General features: G+C 39.0%; 3 protein-coding genes across 5 annotated transcripts; 1 reads left to right on the forward strand and 2 right to left on the reverse strand.

Annotated features, from left to right (window-relative positions):
* Positions 1–60: 60 nt before the first annotated feature.
* nprl2 (NPR2 like, GATOR1 complex subunit) lies at positions 61–4,243 on the reverse strand. The gene is made up of 11 exons (XM_023821067.2): positions 3,566–4,243; positions 3,323–3,414; positions 3,013–3,181; positions 2,375–2,483; positions 2,076–2,212; positions 1,355–1,452; positions 1,215–1,251; positions 1,046–1,139; positions 836–953; positions 435–577; positions 61–269 (listed from the first exon to the last, which is right to left on the reverse strand). The coding sequence occupies exons 1-11, from the start codon at positions 3,641–3,643 to the stop codon at positions 202–204; spliced, it is 1,143 nt and encodes a 380-aa protein (XP_023676835.1). The 5' UTR covers positions 3,644–4,243; the 3' UTR covers positions 61–201.
* Positions 4,244–4,328: 85 nt separating this feature from the next.
* Positions 4,329–7,448, forward strand: cyb561d2 (cytochrome b561 family, member D2). Of its 2 annotated transcripts, XM_072713117.1 has the most exons (4): positions 4,329–4,419; positions 4,620–4,934; positions 6,154–6,191; positions 6,276–7,448. In XM_072713117.1, the coding sequence occupies exons 2-4, from the start codon at positions 4,808–4,810 to the stop codon at positions 6,777–6,779; spliced, it is 669 nt and encodes a 222-aa protein (XP_072569218.1). In that variant the 5' UTR covers positions 4,329–4,419; positions 4,620–4,807; the 3' UTR covers positions 6,780–7,448. The 2 variants fall into 2 exon arrangements, with proteins under 2 accessions (XP_072569218.1, XP_023676836.2); XM_023821068.2 differs by lacking the exon at positions 4,329–4,419 and having other exon boundaries at positions 4,435–4,934.
* Positions 7,449–8,447: 999 nt separating this feature from the next.
* Positions 8,448–12,899, reverse strand: tmem115 (transmembrane protein 115). Of its 2 annotated transcripts, XM_023821060.2 has the most exons (3): positions 12,562–12,899; positions 10,849–11,937; positions 8,448–10,036 (listed from the first exon to the last, which is right to left on the reverse strand). In XM_023821060.2, exons 2-3 carry the CDS (start codon positions 11,703–11,705, stop codon positions 9,808–9,810), a joined length of 1,086 nt encoding a protein of 361 aa, XP_023676828.1. In that variant the 5' UTR covers positions 11,706–11,937; positions 12,562–12,899; the 3' UTR covers positions 8,448–9,807. The 2 variants fall into 2 exon arrangements, with proteins under 2 accessions (XP_023676828.1, XP_023676827.1); XM_023821059.2 differs by having other exon boundaries at positions 10,849–12,899.
* Positions 12,900–14,757: the final 1,858 nt, after the last annotated feature.

Genomic DNA, 14,757 nt, shown 5'->3' on the forward strand with positions numbered 1-14,757 from the left:
ATTCTGGAATATGCTTTTGACCAGACACTGGATAAGCAGTTATGCAAAGTGGACAGCAAATTGTTTTATTTACAGCTTTAATTCATTTCATACATTACAAAACATAAAATTGCAGGCAAATAAACATTTTTTTCCCCACTATATTCACAGCAAGATATTAATAATTAATAATCCCTCAATTCCAGTTCAGCATTACTGGAGTCATTTCCAGCAGACAATGATATTGGGGTCATTCTCCAGTCGTTCATCCAGTTCTCTGTAGCTCATTCCTGTGGAGGTACCAACACAGCAGTTCATTTCCATAGATTCCCACTTCAAAAAAACGTACGCGTCAAACGAAACACAATCCATGCCAAAACTTTGCCGAGAGCTTTGTGTCAATTACATAGTAAGTATTTCTTATAGCCCAACACACTTGATCTCATGATAGGCACCTGTTTTGCAGCAGATCTCATCATAGCTGTGGCTGCCAGTATAGAGGCGTGGAGGTCGACTTCGCTCATCGCGAACCACTTTGACTGGGTACTTCTGCAGCCTACGAATCAGACCCTTCATCAGTCCGAACTGGATCAGCTTCCTAGAGAAACAATTCCATTTTACGCAATTCACACCAATTGATAGAAATTACATTATATTACATACGATGCAGGTACACTTAACATTATTTGTTGGGCAGATGTCCATGTTTTGCATCATTTTGTGTCCTCTTTGGTTAAACTATGGTGTGGTCACTTGATTAATGATACAACATCTAAGAGTTCATAATATTTCTTGAATACACAAAGATAAAGCTGAACACATTTAAGGCTGCTATATAAAGGCAGCACAAACAGACCTCTCATCGACTCTCTGGAGCTGCTGTGAATACCGGGAGCAGAGATCACGCACTGTGGTGCCTGGGCTTAAACCACAATACAACTGGAATACATCCCTGAGACTGGCCCGCTTCTGCCCTGAAAAGCACATCCAGTAACAAAAGCATGTGTTTTATCCTGAAAGACGATCAAAGACATATCACTCAAACTCAGTTTGCTCCCCAAGTTACCAGGTTTGGTGACGTAGGCAAGACACTTCTCCTGAATGGATTTGTCATCTATGAGATTCTGTACTTTGGGAGTGGTGCAGTACACATTGGAATACTGCAAAGAAAACATTATGAAAGAAAGAGCCACATTATAAATCCAGAGCATGCAAAACCCTCAAAGCCTTCTTACCTGAAATATTGAAACCAATGTTACAACCCCATAATACCTGTTAAAAGAAACATTCTCCATGAATTCAAAAAGGTAATCTGAACCTAATGATTAAACAACATATTTTTTCAAACTCGTAATAAATAAAAAAATAATCGTACAGTAAATTTTGCACAGCAATCCGGACAAGGTTCAATTCCACATCAGCTTCCGCAGAAATCTTTTGGATGTGTCTGAAACCATCAATATAGGGTAATATCTGCAATTCAAAAAGGAAAAATGGTTAAAAAAAAACACTACAAAGATCACCTAATGATCCTGCTAATTGGTGAAAACTGCACCAATTAGCAGAAAAATTTCAGTGGGGTGGCCAGGGTGAGACCAGAGGTAATTTTGGGGTGGCACAGAAATCTGAATATGCATATAAGGTATCTAGAAGATAAGGGAATATTTAAGGTACCTAAACACTATAACTATACACTGTTTATAATTCAGGCAGTGGTTATTATCAAATTACCAAATACACATTTAATACATCAATTTCTTGCAGTTAAGGTAACAAGCTTACACTAAGTAGAAAATTCCCAAACTTCTGCATTACTCCTGCTCTGAGAGCACCTATTTAGCTCAGCAGCACAATCAGTTCATTCTTTATCAGTAAATCATCAGGGATACAGAGAAACATTTACGTAATAAAATGATTTTTTTTTAGTCAAAGTCTGATTTCATCAAAATGCACATGTGATGGGGGCGGCCAATGTGGTGTCCAGGTCTCAGGCTAGGTTGGCCACAGCCATCCCTTGCCACCCCCAGATCCGCGTATGCTTCGTCATGAACAATATTTTGCGGAGTAGTGCACTGTTGCACTAGCAAATAAAATACCTGTTGTGTGGTTAGATCCCACTGTGACTTAATAAACTGGTCCTTGCACTCAGTGAAGACTGGCACATCATACTCTTGCACTATCATAGGATCCTTTCGTAGCTCTATGAGTTTCAGGTGAATGGTGTTGGACTCGTCTACAACAGGATCACAAATAAAAATCAGAATAAATCAATGAACAGTAAAACATAGAGGTATTTTTGTTCTCTGTTCACATCACATAAAGAGACTAATGTTAATATGAATTAACTAATACTACTGGATAATGTATTCTCTCAAACACAGGTATACAGACATACCTATTGGTAAGGTACAAGCTCCTTTGGCATTGAGTTCCTCCAGCAGCGTCGACATAATGGGCACAAGTTTCTGTTTGCTCTCCTCATTGGAGATGAAACCACTTTCCAGCTGCATAAAAATGGGATTCAAATTTTTGGACATACTGATGATATGGTTAACAAATAACTTTTCACAATCGATCAGAATGCCATAACATTACACTGAAAATCTCCTTGCCTTATAGCAAACATACATGACCAGACATGAACAAGAAGTCCAATCAGGTGTGTATGACCCAAATCTCCACTATATTGGCTCTTCTACATTGATTATTCATTCTATTCTTCACTTGACCAACTGAAGTGGAAGTTAGCGGGAGAACATTTTAAAACAAATTTGAGGAAGCACTTCTTTACACAGCGTGTAGTTAGAGTATGGAATAGTCTTCCTGCTAGTGTAGTGGAAGCTAAAACCCTGGGTTCCTTTAAATCAGAGCTAGATAAGATTTTAACAACTCTGAGCTATTAGTTAAGTTCTCCCCAAACGAGCTTGATGGGCCGAATGGCCTCCTCTCGTTTGTAAATTTCTTATGTTCTTACGAAGGTCCTTTAAACTGATCTGTTTAAGCCATATAAAATATAACTGAAGTCTGGTATACCTCCAATGTAGTGAGATATCCAGACAACTTTTTCACAATTGGTTCCAAGGCACAGGTTTTTGCCTGCGCATCACACACAAAGCCCAAATTGAAGAGCAGAGCATTGCGACTGTACTTCTTATGCTCGATGCACACCGGGCAACCAATCAGCTTCTTTTCCATTGCCGTGCTGTTAGATAAGGATGAAAATCAAGCTTGACTTTGTGAAAAACATACAAGTTTACCTGCATGTTACGTGACTGTATTATAAGCACTAGATAATGCAAATTAATTAAATGTCATAAAATATGCATAAATGTACTGTACTCACACTGTAATTAGCTTGTTTTGTAGGTCAGGCTTTGTAATGATGTAAACTTGCACAGTGTCAAATAATTCTCTTGAAATATATTCTTCAGGAACCTACACAAAATATGCCATTAATAAACAAAGTATTTCATAGCCATTCATACTTCAAAATTAAGAGAGTTCAAAACAGTTTACGGAAATATACTAACAAAATTAATTATGCAAACAGCTGTCTAGTTTCCTGTATATATCGCATAAGGTTTACCTGGTAGGTAATCTTTGGCCCCAAAGTAGGGTGAAACTCACTGAAAAATATGCACTCTATTCTACAATTATTCTCCATAATTTTCCTGTAATAGAACCTCTCGGCACAACAGTAACTTTTTAAAATTCAGAATTATTCAGCTTTTTAAGATTTAGAACTTTGGATCGAAGCAATCGTAACCATTCAAAAATAATCATCCGTTTAAACACCAAATCCGACATTAAAATATAAACTGTTGGCTATTTATTTGCTGTGGCTGTTTGCATAGCGCATGACAGCTGTAGTCAAATTTCTCCGTTATATTCAGTTTCAAGATTAATCCCGCTAATGCGTTAAAGATTAAAAACTCTCGTGTAGTATCATCTCAACATAAGCACTTCGAACCATAAAATAATACGAAATAGTTCCACATAACAAGTCTGAACCAAACGCCATACTGAAAAGCTCTATTTAGATTATTAAAAGGCGGGACTTCAGAATATCTGGATCCGTCACTAAAGAACGTGACAGTAAGCGAGACATTAAGACATGTTTGGTTGTACAGTTCCAGGTATACTGTTTCAGAAGTAAGCTTAGGATAAATAATAATATATAAAATCACAAACGTCTGCAGACAAACACACAGACTATCCAATATGTCATTACGAATTAATTTTGCCCCGGAAGTGTTTCTTATCTTTTCTTGGCGTTTGATTGGTGCTGTCCTTGATCACGTGAGATATTTAACTGTTACGTGTAATTCCCCGCTCTCTGGTGGGCGGGGTGTATTTTGAATGTTCAGATTGGTGTAGCGGCTGCTATCTACACATAAAAGGAAATGGAGGCGTGATTATGCGCTTTTATCTTCGTATACCGTAAGCCAAATGATTTTTTATTTCAAATATATACACCTTTGAGTTGCTATATAAATAAAGCTAAATAAAAAGTAGGATCTACGTCGCTAAATAACTTATTTGAAATAAGTTTCGTAACAGATTCGTCATTTACAATTTCCAGTTCTGTTTATGTCTATTTGCATTCATAATTTTGTTTTCCACTTTTTACTGCATTTCAGCATCTACAGTCGATTCCCTTTAAGATTTACCCATAACACATTAGAGCACCTCCCCGTGGAGAAAAAGTATTAATTTTGTACGGACAAAGGCCGTTAACCGTCGTCGCCAGCAGTTTTCGCTACTTCTCTTTGACTTTCGACAACATTATCGCAAGTTGCCCGGAAATAAGCTCCTGAAAACAGACATTATGGTGCCCGCCAAAGAATGGGAGAGCACCTTTTATGGCTACGTGAGACTGGCTTGTGGCGTCCTGGTCCATGTCGCGTGTACAGTGTTTACAGTGTGCATTGCGGTTTTGGCCAGACCCGGTGCCAGTAAGTATGTCTTTGTATTGGATTTTAACGTACGATGCGGTTTAAAAGTATTTAACAGTAACACTCTTTTGTTGCTTTTGTACTGCAATTGAAATAATACGATGACTATGACTGTAAAATGACAAATTTCAGCTTAACTTTGAATGTTTTAACCTTCCTATCGGGTAAACAGTATAGAAATTGAACCAATTTTTATACAGAATTCCCCTGTTGCAGAAACGAACATAAGCTAAAATGTAGGCATCATATTTAATATTTACCAAACGCTTGGTGAGACTCTGCCCTGCCTACTGTTTTTGAAACTGTCTTTAGACTGTGCACTGGATTACGCTTGGGTTGACGCCTAGGATGCATGGAAGGAACATGCATGCAGAAGTGTTGTCCTGTGAATTTTGAGGTGTTCAGTTTGAGCAGACAAGATGCTTCTGAACGCATATCTGATATACCTAAAGCCCTGTGACATGACAGTCCACCAAGGATCCACTGTGCATCAGTATCACATCAGCTGACCGTAATCATGGTCTCCTTATGGCTGGACACAAGTAATGCCAAAAGGACATAGCTTGTGGCCATTAATTTCTACAATCGGGGGCAGAATTGTCTTCCCTAGTAGAGCTTAAAGCCAGTGCTGTGGTGGGTAGAGAGAAGAAAAAGAATAAGCAAGTGTCTTATGCTCTTCCTGCCAGTAAACCTAGACACTGTGGAGGATGGCTGCCCTGAGGGGACTGCCGCCTTCTGAAGAACCCATCTGTGCTGGTAGAGCCACATTATCCTGTTTGGGGGAAGCAGCGCTTCTCCTTGAATTCATGACCAAAACCGTTTTGTCACCACAACCTCTATAAATGTACTTATTTTCTGTTTATGTTGGGACAAAACAACAACAATCTCCAACTTCAAATGTTGTACTTATAATCTTCTCTTTTGGCTAGTTCCTTTATGCTTGAGGAAATGAAGAAATGAAAAACACTGGCAATAGAAATAACCAGTCATTGATTTGGGAGACTATGTATAAAAAGGGCTACAATACAAATACAACTGGAGACACCTTCACATTAAAGCAGAAACTTTATAGTCATAGTCACTGTCCCATTTCAAAAACAATCTGCAAGAGTACAAAGCCAATACAAAAAAAATGTTACTGTCCAAATAATTTTGGAGTTCACTGCATATCCATACTATTGTATTTCAAGAAATCAAACTAATCATCACCTTTTCCTAGGTGTGTTTTCATGGCATCCATTCTTGATGTCACTGGCTGTAAGTATAATAAATGTGTAAAGTATTTTATTTAGAGCACTGTGTTGTCCTTTTGTGTTTGAAACTTATTTTTTTCCCTGTCAGTTCTCATTCTTCATGACGGAGGCTGTGCTTCTCTTCTCCCCTGACTGCTCACTGGTTGGGAAGCTACCGCACAAAACGAAAGGCTGCTACCACTGGATCCTGCAAACACTTGCAGCCATCTGTGCAGTTCTGGGGTTATCTGCCATTTTCTATAACAAGCAGTTGAATAGCAAGTCACATTTTTCCACCTGGCATGGCCTGCTTGGCTTGGTTGCAGTGTGTTATGCAGTGATTCAGTCAGTGGGTGGTATCTCTTTGATGTACCATAAGCTGATAAAGGGACTGCCTTTAGCTAAGCTGAAGCGCTACCATGCCGCTTCGGGTCTGGTGCTTTACCTGCTAGGGAGTACCAGCCTTCTGCTGGGCATGTGCTCCCTTTGGTTCACTGCGTCAGTGCGCAGCTCAGTTTGGTACTTTTTGGCCTTTTGTCCCATCCTTAGCAGTCTGGTCATCATGAGCCAGGTGACTAACTCCTACATAGGTAAGAAACAATTCCAGCCTTAAAGTATCCAGCAGTTTCATATTTTAAGTATTATTACTGTAATTTATATCAATAATGATTCCAGTAACCCTTTCGGAGTGATGTTGTTTTCCATTTAAAACAATTGGCTTAATCAATTCAAAGTGACATAAAAGAAATACAATGGTATTTCTTTTATGTCACTTTGAATTGATTAAGCCAATTGGCAAATAATAATGTTCTCCTACAGAATGACACAAAATGATACTTGTTTTTATATTTCTATCACATGCTGTATGTATAACACAGAGTGATGTCTGTATAATGTCTGTGTTATGGATATACTTATTTAACAAATCTTGAAGATTTTATTTTTGCATTTCTAAATTTAACTGTAGTTGTAAGAGTGAAAAAGCAAGAATGTTTGATAGAGAAATTCTATTCTCACATTCTGAAAAATCAAATTATTATTAAATATCTGAAATATGAAGAATGACTTCATATGAAAAAGGGGACTTAATATTGGCTTACAGTTTATGAATTGTATTTTAATTTCCATGGATTGACTTGTTTTGAATATTTTTATATGTAATATGAACAAGATTGTATGAATAAAACATTTGTGTATAATTTTCTAAAATGTTATATGTAATTTATAATACTTCTCTTTATGTCTAAGAATACCTCATGACATTGCTTTGATATTTCTAAACTTAAAAATAAACTTTTTTCATTCCATATGGCCTACATTGTATATGATGCCATTAAGTAAATGAAAATGGAGTATGTTTCAGAAACTAAGATCTAAAGAACAGCACAGTGACTAGTGCATGGTGGAGACATGCAAAGTGTTTCAGGAGTACAGAAGCTACTTCCTGTCACAAAATGCTGCACATTCTGTGGTTGAACATGTCAGCTTCCTGCCAGTTTTTACGAGATACAGCAGAATGATTGCTATGCAAGTTTCTCAGATTGAAACTGAAATGTTCTTAAGGACATCTTTCTATTGCATCGTTTACTTCTGTGCTATTATTCTGGTCAAGCTACAGGCCACTGACATACAACAGAATGAAAATTATATTGCTGTGTCTTTTAGGATTATTATATAAACCTTTTGTTTAATAACTGAGTATTTCACCGTTCAGTTTATGAAACCTTTATAGATAAAATCCAAATTTTGATGAATACATGGGAATTGGTATGTAAACAGTGAAATCCAGGTCAGTAGAAAAACAGGATTTTATTCTATGCTCTTAATAGATGATGCTCTCCAAAAGCTGACTAAAATTATGACAGGCAGAAGTTACAAGTTTTGAGTTACAAGTTTTGTGTTACACTGACACCTGGTGGTTTTTCAGTGGTATTGCTCTGAATGTGCAAGCCCAAGTAAAAACACAATAACTGCACCAATTACGGGTTAAAACACCAAAGTTGTCATGCTTCTAGGTAGACACCCTATAGCTTTCCAAGGTATTTGAATACTGATAAACAACATATGGTGCCCACATAACTATGCACTCCCCAGAATGGTCATTCTGAGCTTCAGAATTACATCACATATTACATTAAATGACATGTTTTTAGAATCACTTTTTGCAATCCTGTACTCTTAGAAAAATATTAGAAATCATACATTAATAACTTTAATTTTGTGAAAGAAGAAATTTGTCAGCATTTTGTATTGTGACCAAAGACTGGACAAGACAGGCCAATACAATGACAAGGTTCTTTATTCCATTTAAAGAAAGAAAAAGAAACCTATTCCAAATGTAGTGTCTGGCTTTGGGTACTGCAGCCGTTTCACAATCAGTGAGAATACAATTAAAGAAGGAACACAGCTCCCTTCTCTGTTTAGCTGTGGAATATTTACAAACAAAAAGCAAGATTTCCTCAACCTACGTGTTTAGATGGGACACTGTACATTACCATTCTACGACCTGTAGGGAACACGCGAGTGAGGAGAAGAGCTCTTAGCAGTAGGGAATCCAAAAGAGGCATGGAAAGCACGCTATGGAGAACCTGAAATCTGGCGTTCCAGAAACAGACACTGCATGAAACTCCTGTGCTTTAGTTACTGAAACTACTGAGTGCAGGTTGGCACAGGTATCCTAACCACTAAAACACATCTGGAACAGAATGGACACAAGTCCAGCTACGATTTTCATATCAAACCCCTTTTAGAATCTATTCTGCAAAAGAAATTAAAATCAAAGTGAGGCAGTAGTGGGTGCACTCCATTCCTAGAACTACAAATAAAGTAGGATCTATTTGAGTAAGCACTCCGGGGAGAAAGTGATCCACCGAAAGAAGAGAAAAAAAACATTAGCCAGGGTGGCACAAAATTATCAGCAACACAATTAAATCATACATTTCACAACTTTGCAGATTTATTGAAATAGAAATTAAATTCAAAAAGTAATTTAACAAAACAAGATGTGGTACATGAGGGATGATATCACGTATTTATAAAGTAATTTCTTTGTGGAAGGGGGAGGGAAAGTCTTATGAGACACTATCATGCCCACTCATCAGCACAAAAAAAAAAGGATGTACACACCAAACACCGCGGGGCTTCTGGACAGTTTACCTAAGCAGAGAGAAAACGCAGAATATGGACTTCGGCAAAGGAATTCTTGAGTGAGTCTAGCCATTGGACTATGAGCAACTTGAATGTGAGACACCAACTCTGCCATCAGCGTCTGAAGAGGAACTGAGAAGCTTGCCACTAACCACTCTACTCATTTGCTTAAAACAACAAAAGTCCAAAAATCCAAATCCTCCTGGAATCCCTACAGCCGCAAAAAAAAAAAGAAGAGGGGGGGGGGGGGGTCAATGTTTTCTACGTTGTCCTTAAGTCAATTAATTGTCGTAACAAAAATCTGTGCTGGGGACCATCTTCCCTCGTAGCAGCCATGGTCAGCATGAATGTGTGACGATGAGCGAGCCTGTGAGTGCATGTGAGCCTGTGAGCTTTCTGCCATCCAGCCTTGGTGTGCTGGGTCCCGTAAGTTTATGTTTCTGTTGCTTTTGGGATGTAATGTTGGCCGCAACACCATGTATCCATGGTGACCCTTAGGATTTCCCAGGGGCATCTTCAAAGCTGATGATGCTCGATTCCTGTCCCTTTGGACTCGGGGAGGAACTGGCACCCCTAGGCTGTGAAGTGTCCCTCTCTGTCTGAAGAGCAGCATCTGCTCGAACCACAATCTCCTCCTCTTCCTCTTCATCTTCCATGTTGGGCCAGGCTGACTGGTCCTCGACCCTCTTCAGACGCTCATTCAAGGCCTTCAGGGCCAACTGCCTGTGAATCAGTAGAGAGATGGCATTTAAAATAAACTACAAATCTACTGATTTTCTCAATATGGCACAGTGGTTAAGCTTAATCCCTGGTAAGCTAGAAGTTAACAAGAACATGCTTTTCCTGATCCATGAGTCCATACAGTGTTATTTTGATCTGTTCAATTATCATACGAGAGATCATCATAATCACCCCTAGCATTGTCACCCTATTACTTACAAATTTATAAATATTATTAATGCATATAATATAATAATATGTGAAATGATTTGGGTACAGAACACTTTTTCATATCTCTAATTTTATCCAATAAAGGGAACAAAGCAAATATTGTGCTACACCACAGTACATAATTCTATTTTGAGGTCATTTCTACATGCTAATGAATAATTAAAATCTGCATATGCTGTCAATATACAATATAAAATCCCTTAAGGCAGATCCCACATTAATCTACAATGGACAAGGATAAATATGGACTGCACAATTCAGCACAAGGATAATGTCTTATCTGAGACTGAATGAATGACATGCATCTTTTTACAAGGCACGTTTTACCTCATCTGTACGACCTAATCTGCATCCTCATGCTATCAATTTATTTATTTATTTATTTGGGGGAGACTACTGTGTATCATGCCGCTGCACAAAAAAAATCTCACCAAAGGAAATCAATAAAGCTTAATCTCATCGTATGTGTTGTATAACTATTTTATCATTTATGTTTAGGGATCATAAATGCAAACCCAGTGAAACACACTGTCATTGTGTAAGACCACTGCAGTACTTGATAGGTTCTATGGAGGGAGGTCTACCTTCTCCTTTCTGCATCCTGGGGGTCAGTCCCTGGCAGACTGATGGTGATAGAGGAGGGAGCTCCAACGTCGTAGCGCTTAACCATCTTGCGGCAAACTTTGATCTTGACCAAGATGCTATGCACCAGGCCAGCCAGCAGACCCACCACCGGCTGCAAAATCTCCGGGAAGAAGGACGCAAAGGCAAAGTGGTCGGACATGTCTCCCCGTCCTCTGCTGTGTTTCTGGTAGAAGCGCAGGTAGACCCAGCCTGAAAGCAGGCCATAGCCATAGGCTGCAAGGGGGGCCGTGGTCTCTAGCAACGTCGTAAGGCGCAACACGACAAGCAACAGCAGAACCAGCATGGGGGCCACCTTGAGCCTCACTTGGGGGACACGGAGCACCGTCAAGTCCCCCATGGTCTGTTTGAGAGCCACCAGAACTCCACCAAGGAAGCCCAGCATCCCATGGACCTGGACTGCAAACAGGTAGTCCAGATTAAAGCTCGCAACGTAGGTGAGCAGGTAGGAGAAACCTGACAGGAGCCCCACGGCAACATTCACCACAGCGAAAAAGATCAGCAGCTCCAAAGCTCCCCACAAGGGCTCAAGAAGCCGGCCGGCAGCGATCACGGTGCCAACGCTGACCACAACATCCCACAGGTGCTGCTCCACAACCGCATGGGTCACTAGAGTCCAGATCCAGAAATTAGGGGGGAAAAGGTATCCGGGAGTCACCCCCAAAACGTATACAGTGTCCACCGCCCAGGATAGTAGGTATAGTAATATGACCGTGGCACAGATAGACTTCACCACCACGCTGGTGCTGGCAAATGCGGCAAAAAAATGTTGTCTGGCCACTGGTAGGTATCGGTTCATGTTTGATATCTGGATTTCCCGAGTACAATATATAACCGTCTCCCGACCGTTCCTGTCGTGTCAAGGGCCTCAGATTAAATAGCCGAGAAATGAAAACAAAGGATCCGATAATAAACGAAAAGCAAAGTCCAAGGTTAAAGGAATTCAAAGTAACAGACGTTACTAGTAAAGTACCAGTTACTTGCTTACCGGACGACGTGGAATCAAAGATCAAGTTCTACCTGAAAAAAACCTGAAGAAAACTAAAGTTAAAAGTTAAGTGCGATCATTTAATGTAGGCGAGAGTGACGATGCTTAATGGAGGCCAGCTGTACTGTCTCTCTACACATCGTCTCTGCTCTTATCGAATGGTTACCGAACTGTGATCAATGAAAACTAGTATGATACGGAACAATCTTACATGATCACTCGGTGCTCATTCTTTTACTTGCGACATATTACTGTATGTTGACAGGTAGCTAAGTTAGGTAGCTAGACATAGCTATCGACTGTTGGACTAAACGACTCTTGTCCCGATTTGTCGACTCGACATTTATGTTGAACTTGTATTTGGAAGAGGTTAAGGGACGGTCCAAATTTCCCAGATCGTCTAAGAACCTGGTTACGCACCGGTCAGTCATCAAGCCGGAGTTCGCAGACTCGCTACGCTGCTACATATACATGTCAAAAAGGTAAACTTTGGTCTTTTACCAAGAACATATATGTCATAACAATACTTACATTTACTTATCTAGGTAACCAGGTTAATCTTTAAAACGACCGGGAACAAAACCAGTTGTTCTAGCTATCTCCACGCATGCGAATGATTAAAGTGTGTTTTAAAGCCAGCCGTTGTTTCTAAAACGACGCGACTAACCTTGCCGTCTATCAGCTGTTTAGCTAAGCGGCCACTCGCAATCACAGCCTTAAGGACTATCCACTTCTTCTCGGCCCAGTCATCGTCCACTGCTGCCTGGGTCGGGGATTTTCACTTCGCAACAGGCCGAAAAATGTAAATACTCCTCTGACAGGCCGTTCTTTCTTGAACAAATAAATGACAACGAGATTATTTAGGTTTCCGACCGTTCTTTGGTAACTTTATTCCGACTTTCTCCGTCGGATTATTCGTATTTCATGCATTTCTCGATGCAATATAAACTCCGAGGCACTCCCAACATTACGCTGCCGTACGCTGGCGCTGTCGACGTCACCGACGCGTTCTTTGTGCCCGAGAAGTCAGCACCGTGGGTTCATGGGAAGTGGAGTCTACTTAAGATAAAACTGTGTCGCGTTATTTTTTTCGGTGTTTATATTCCGAAAATGTGAATAATACAGAAAGACACTATGGTAACACTTTACTTGACGGGGCAAAATATTTAGTAATAACTCAGTTACTACTGAAGTACAAGTCAGAAACAAATCCTGAACAAATATATTTGCTACTTCAGATGAAAGATGCATCACAATTCATTAATGCTGAACAAACAAGAGATTGTGTTATTCATTACTTGTTCCTTCAGTAGTTACCTCAATAGTTCACAAAGGTTTACAGAATTAATAGATATAGTAACAAATATAGTAACTGCTTGGGATGAAAGATGCATAGTGATTCATTAATAATGAATTAACAAATATAAGATCAGTGGGCCTATTTAATTTATGTTATGCATAACTTGTTCCTTAAGTAGTTCCTAAAGTAGTTCACAATGGTTTACAGAACTAACAATATAGCAACAAGTATAGTAACTGCTTCGATAAAACATGTGTGTTCATTAATGATGGTTTAACATGAGATCCGTAACTATAAGGCTTAATTTGTGGTTAACTATACAGAAGTAATAGCATAAAACTAGGTTATATTATCTGTGGCCCATCAATTAAGTAAAGTGTTACCGACGTACGCTACTAAGCGAATGTGAATAAATGCTGCATAAATGAGCTCAGGTACAGAAATACGGTAAATTTATAAATGTCGATAGCGATATGCTAATGATCGGTATCATATGTTTTCTGAATAACTGGCAATATTTGGTTATTGTTTTTCAAATAAGAATTTAGAGGTTGTGCTGAATTTATGCAGATTTATTTTTATACAGAATTGTATTACAGTTAATGTTTCATTGCATATCCGTTCCGTATATACCTTCATCATTTCTGGACAGTGTTCATTCCTAATCAAGTAAGTAGCCTAACCATGCAAATAAATCCCTTTTTAGCTTTTTAGTGAACGTCATGAAGTTCCCATAGTTTATTTTGGGTGAAATAAAATATGACACAAGCACGTTGTTCAAGAACTAGGCCTATATGTTATATAAACTTATTTAATTATTTCATGGAAGCATGTCAATTAAAAATACTATGAATATAGTGTGTACAGCCCCCCGCCCACAATATTTGCAGAACCCTTCCCATTCTTTCCCATAAAATAACGAATAAATGCGTGTTGCTTATAGGACTAACGAAGACTGTAGTCCAGTATCAGACAAAATAATTTTATCATACGGATCAATTATGCAGCCTAAACGGTGCTAGTCTTATTATACATGATGAAATGTTTATTGGTTTAAACAAATTTTAAAATCTTTCTTGCATCGCTATTCCTATATAACCATCGCCCATATATACAAACATACACGGGTTTGAGGAGTTAGCTAACTACAATTACTGACACTAATAACTTAATTACTTTAAGTAGAATCTTATTTGTACTGCACCTACAGCTTATTAGTAGTACAGCTACGGCTGCTACGCTGTAGCCTTTCCAGTAATTATTTGATTTTACAAAGCGATGTAGCATTTCAAAACGCTACATCGTTGAAAATTACTACAGGTCGTCCACAACTTATGAGCTATGCGACTTAGGACTGATCCACTTTACGACGGTTCCGAGACTTAGAAATACTGTGGTACCTCGGTTCTCGAACTCACTAGAACTCGAATTTGATAAGTCGAACAAACCAGTTTGACCTAGAACTCGATCTGAATATCAGATGTCGAACCGTGAACGCTGACCTAATATAAATTGTACGCGTCATACTACAATGCAATTCTTACTTGAATGCCTTCTTCACAG

The sequence above is a fragment of the Paramormyrops kingsleyae genome, chromosome 6 (genome assembly GCF_048594095.1).
Source record: "Paramormyrops kingsleyae isolate MSU_618 chromosome 6, PKINGS_0.4, whole genome shotgun sequence".
NCBI classification, from domain to species: domain Eukaryota; kingdom Metazoa; phylum Chordata; class Actinopteri; order Osteoglossiformes; family Mormyridae; genus Paramormyrops; species Paramormyrops kingsleyae.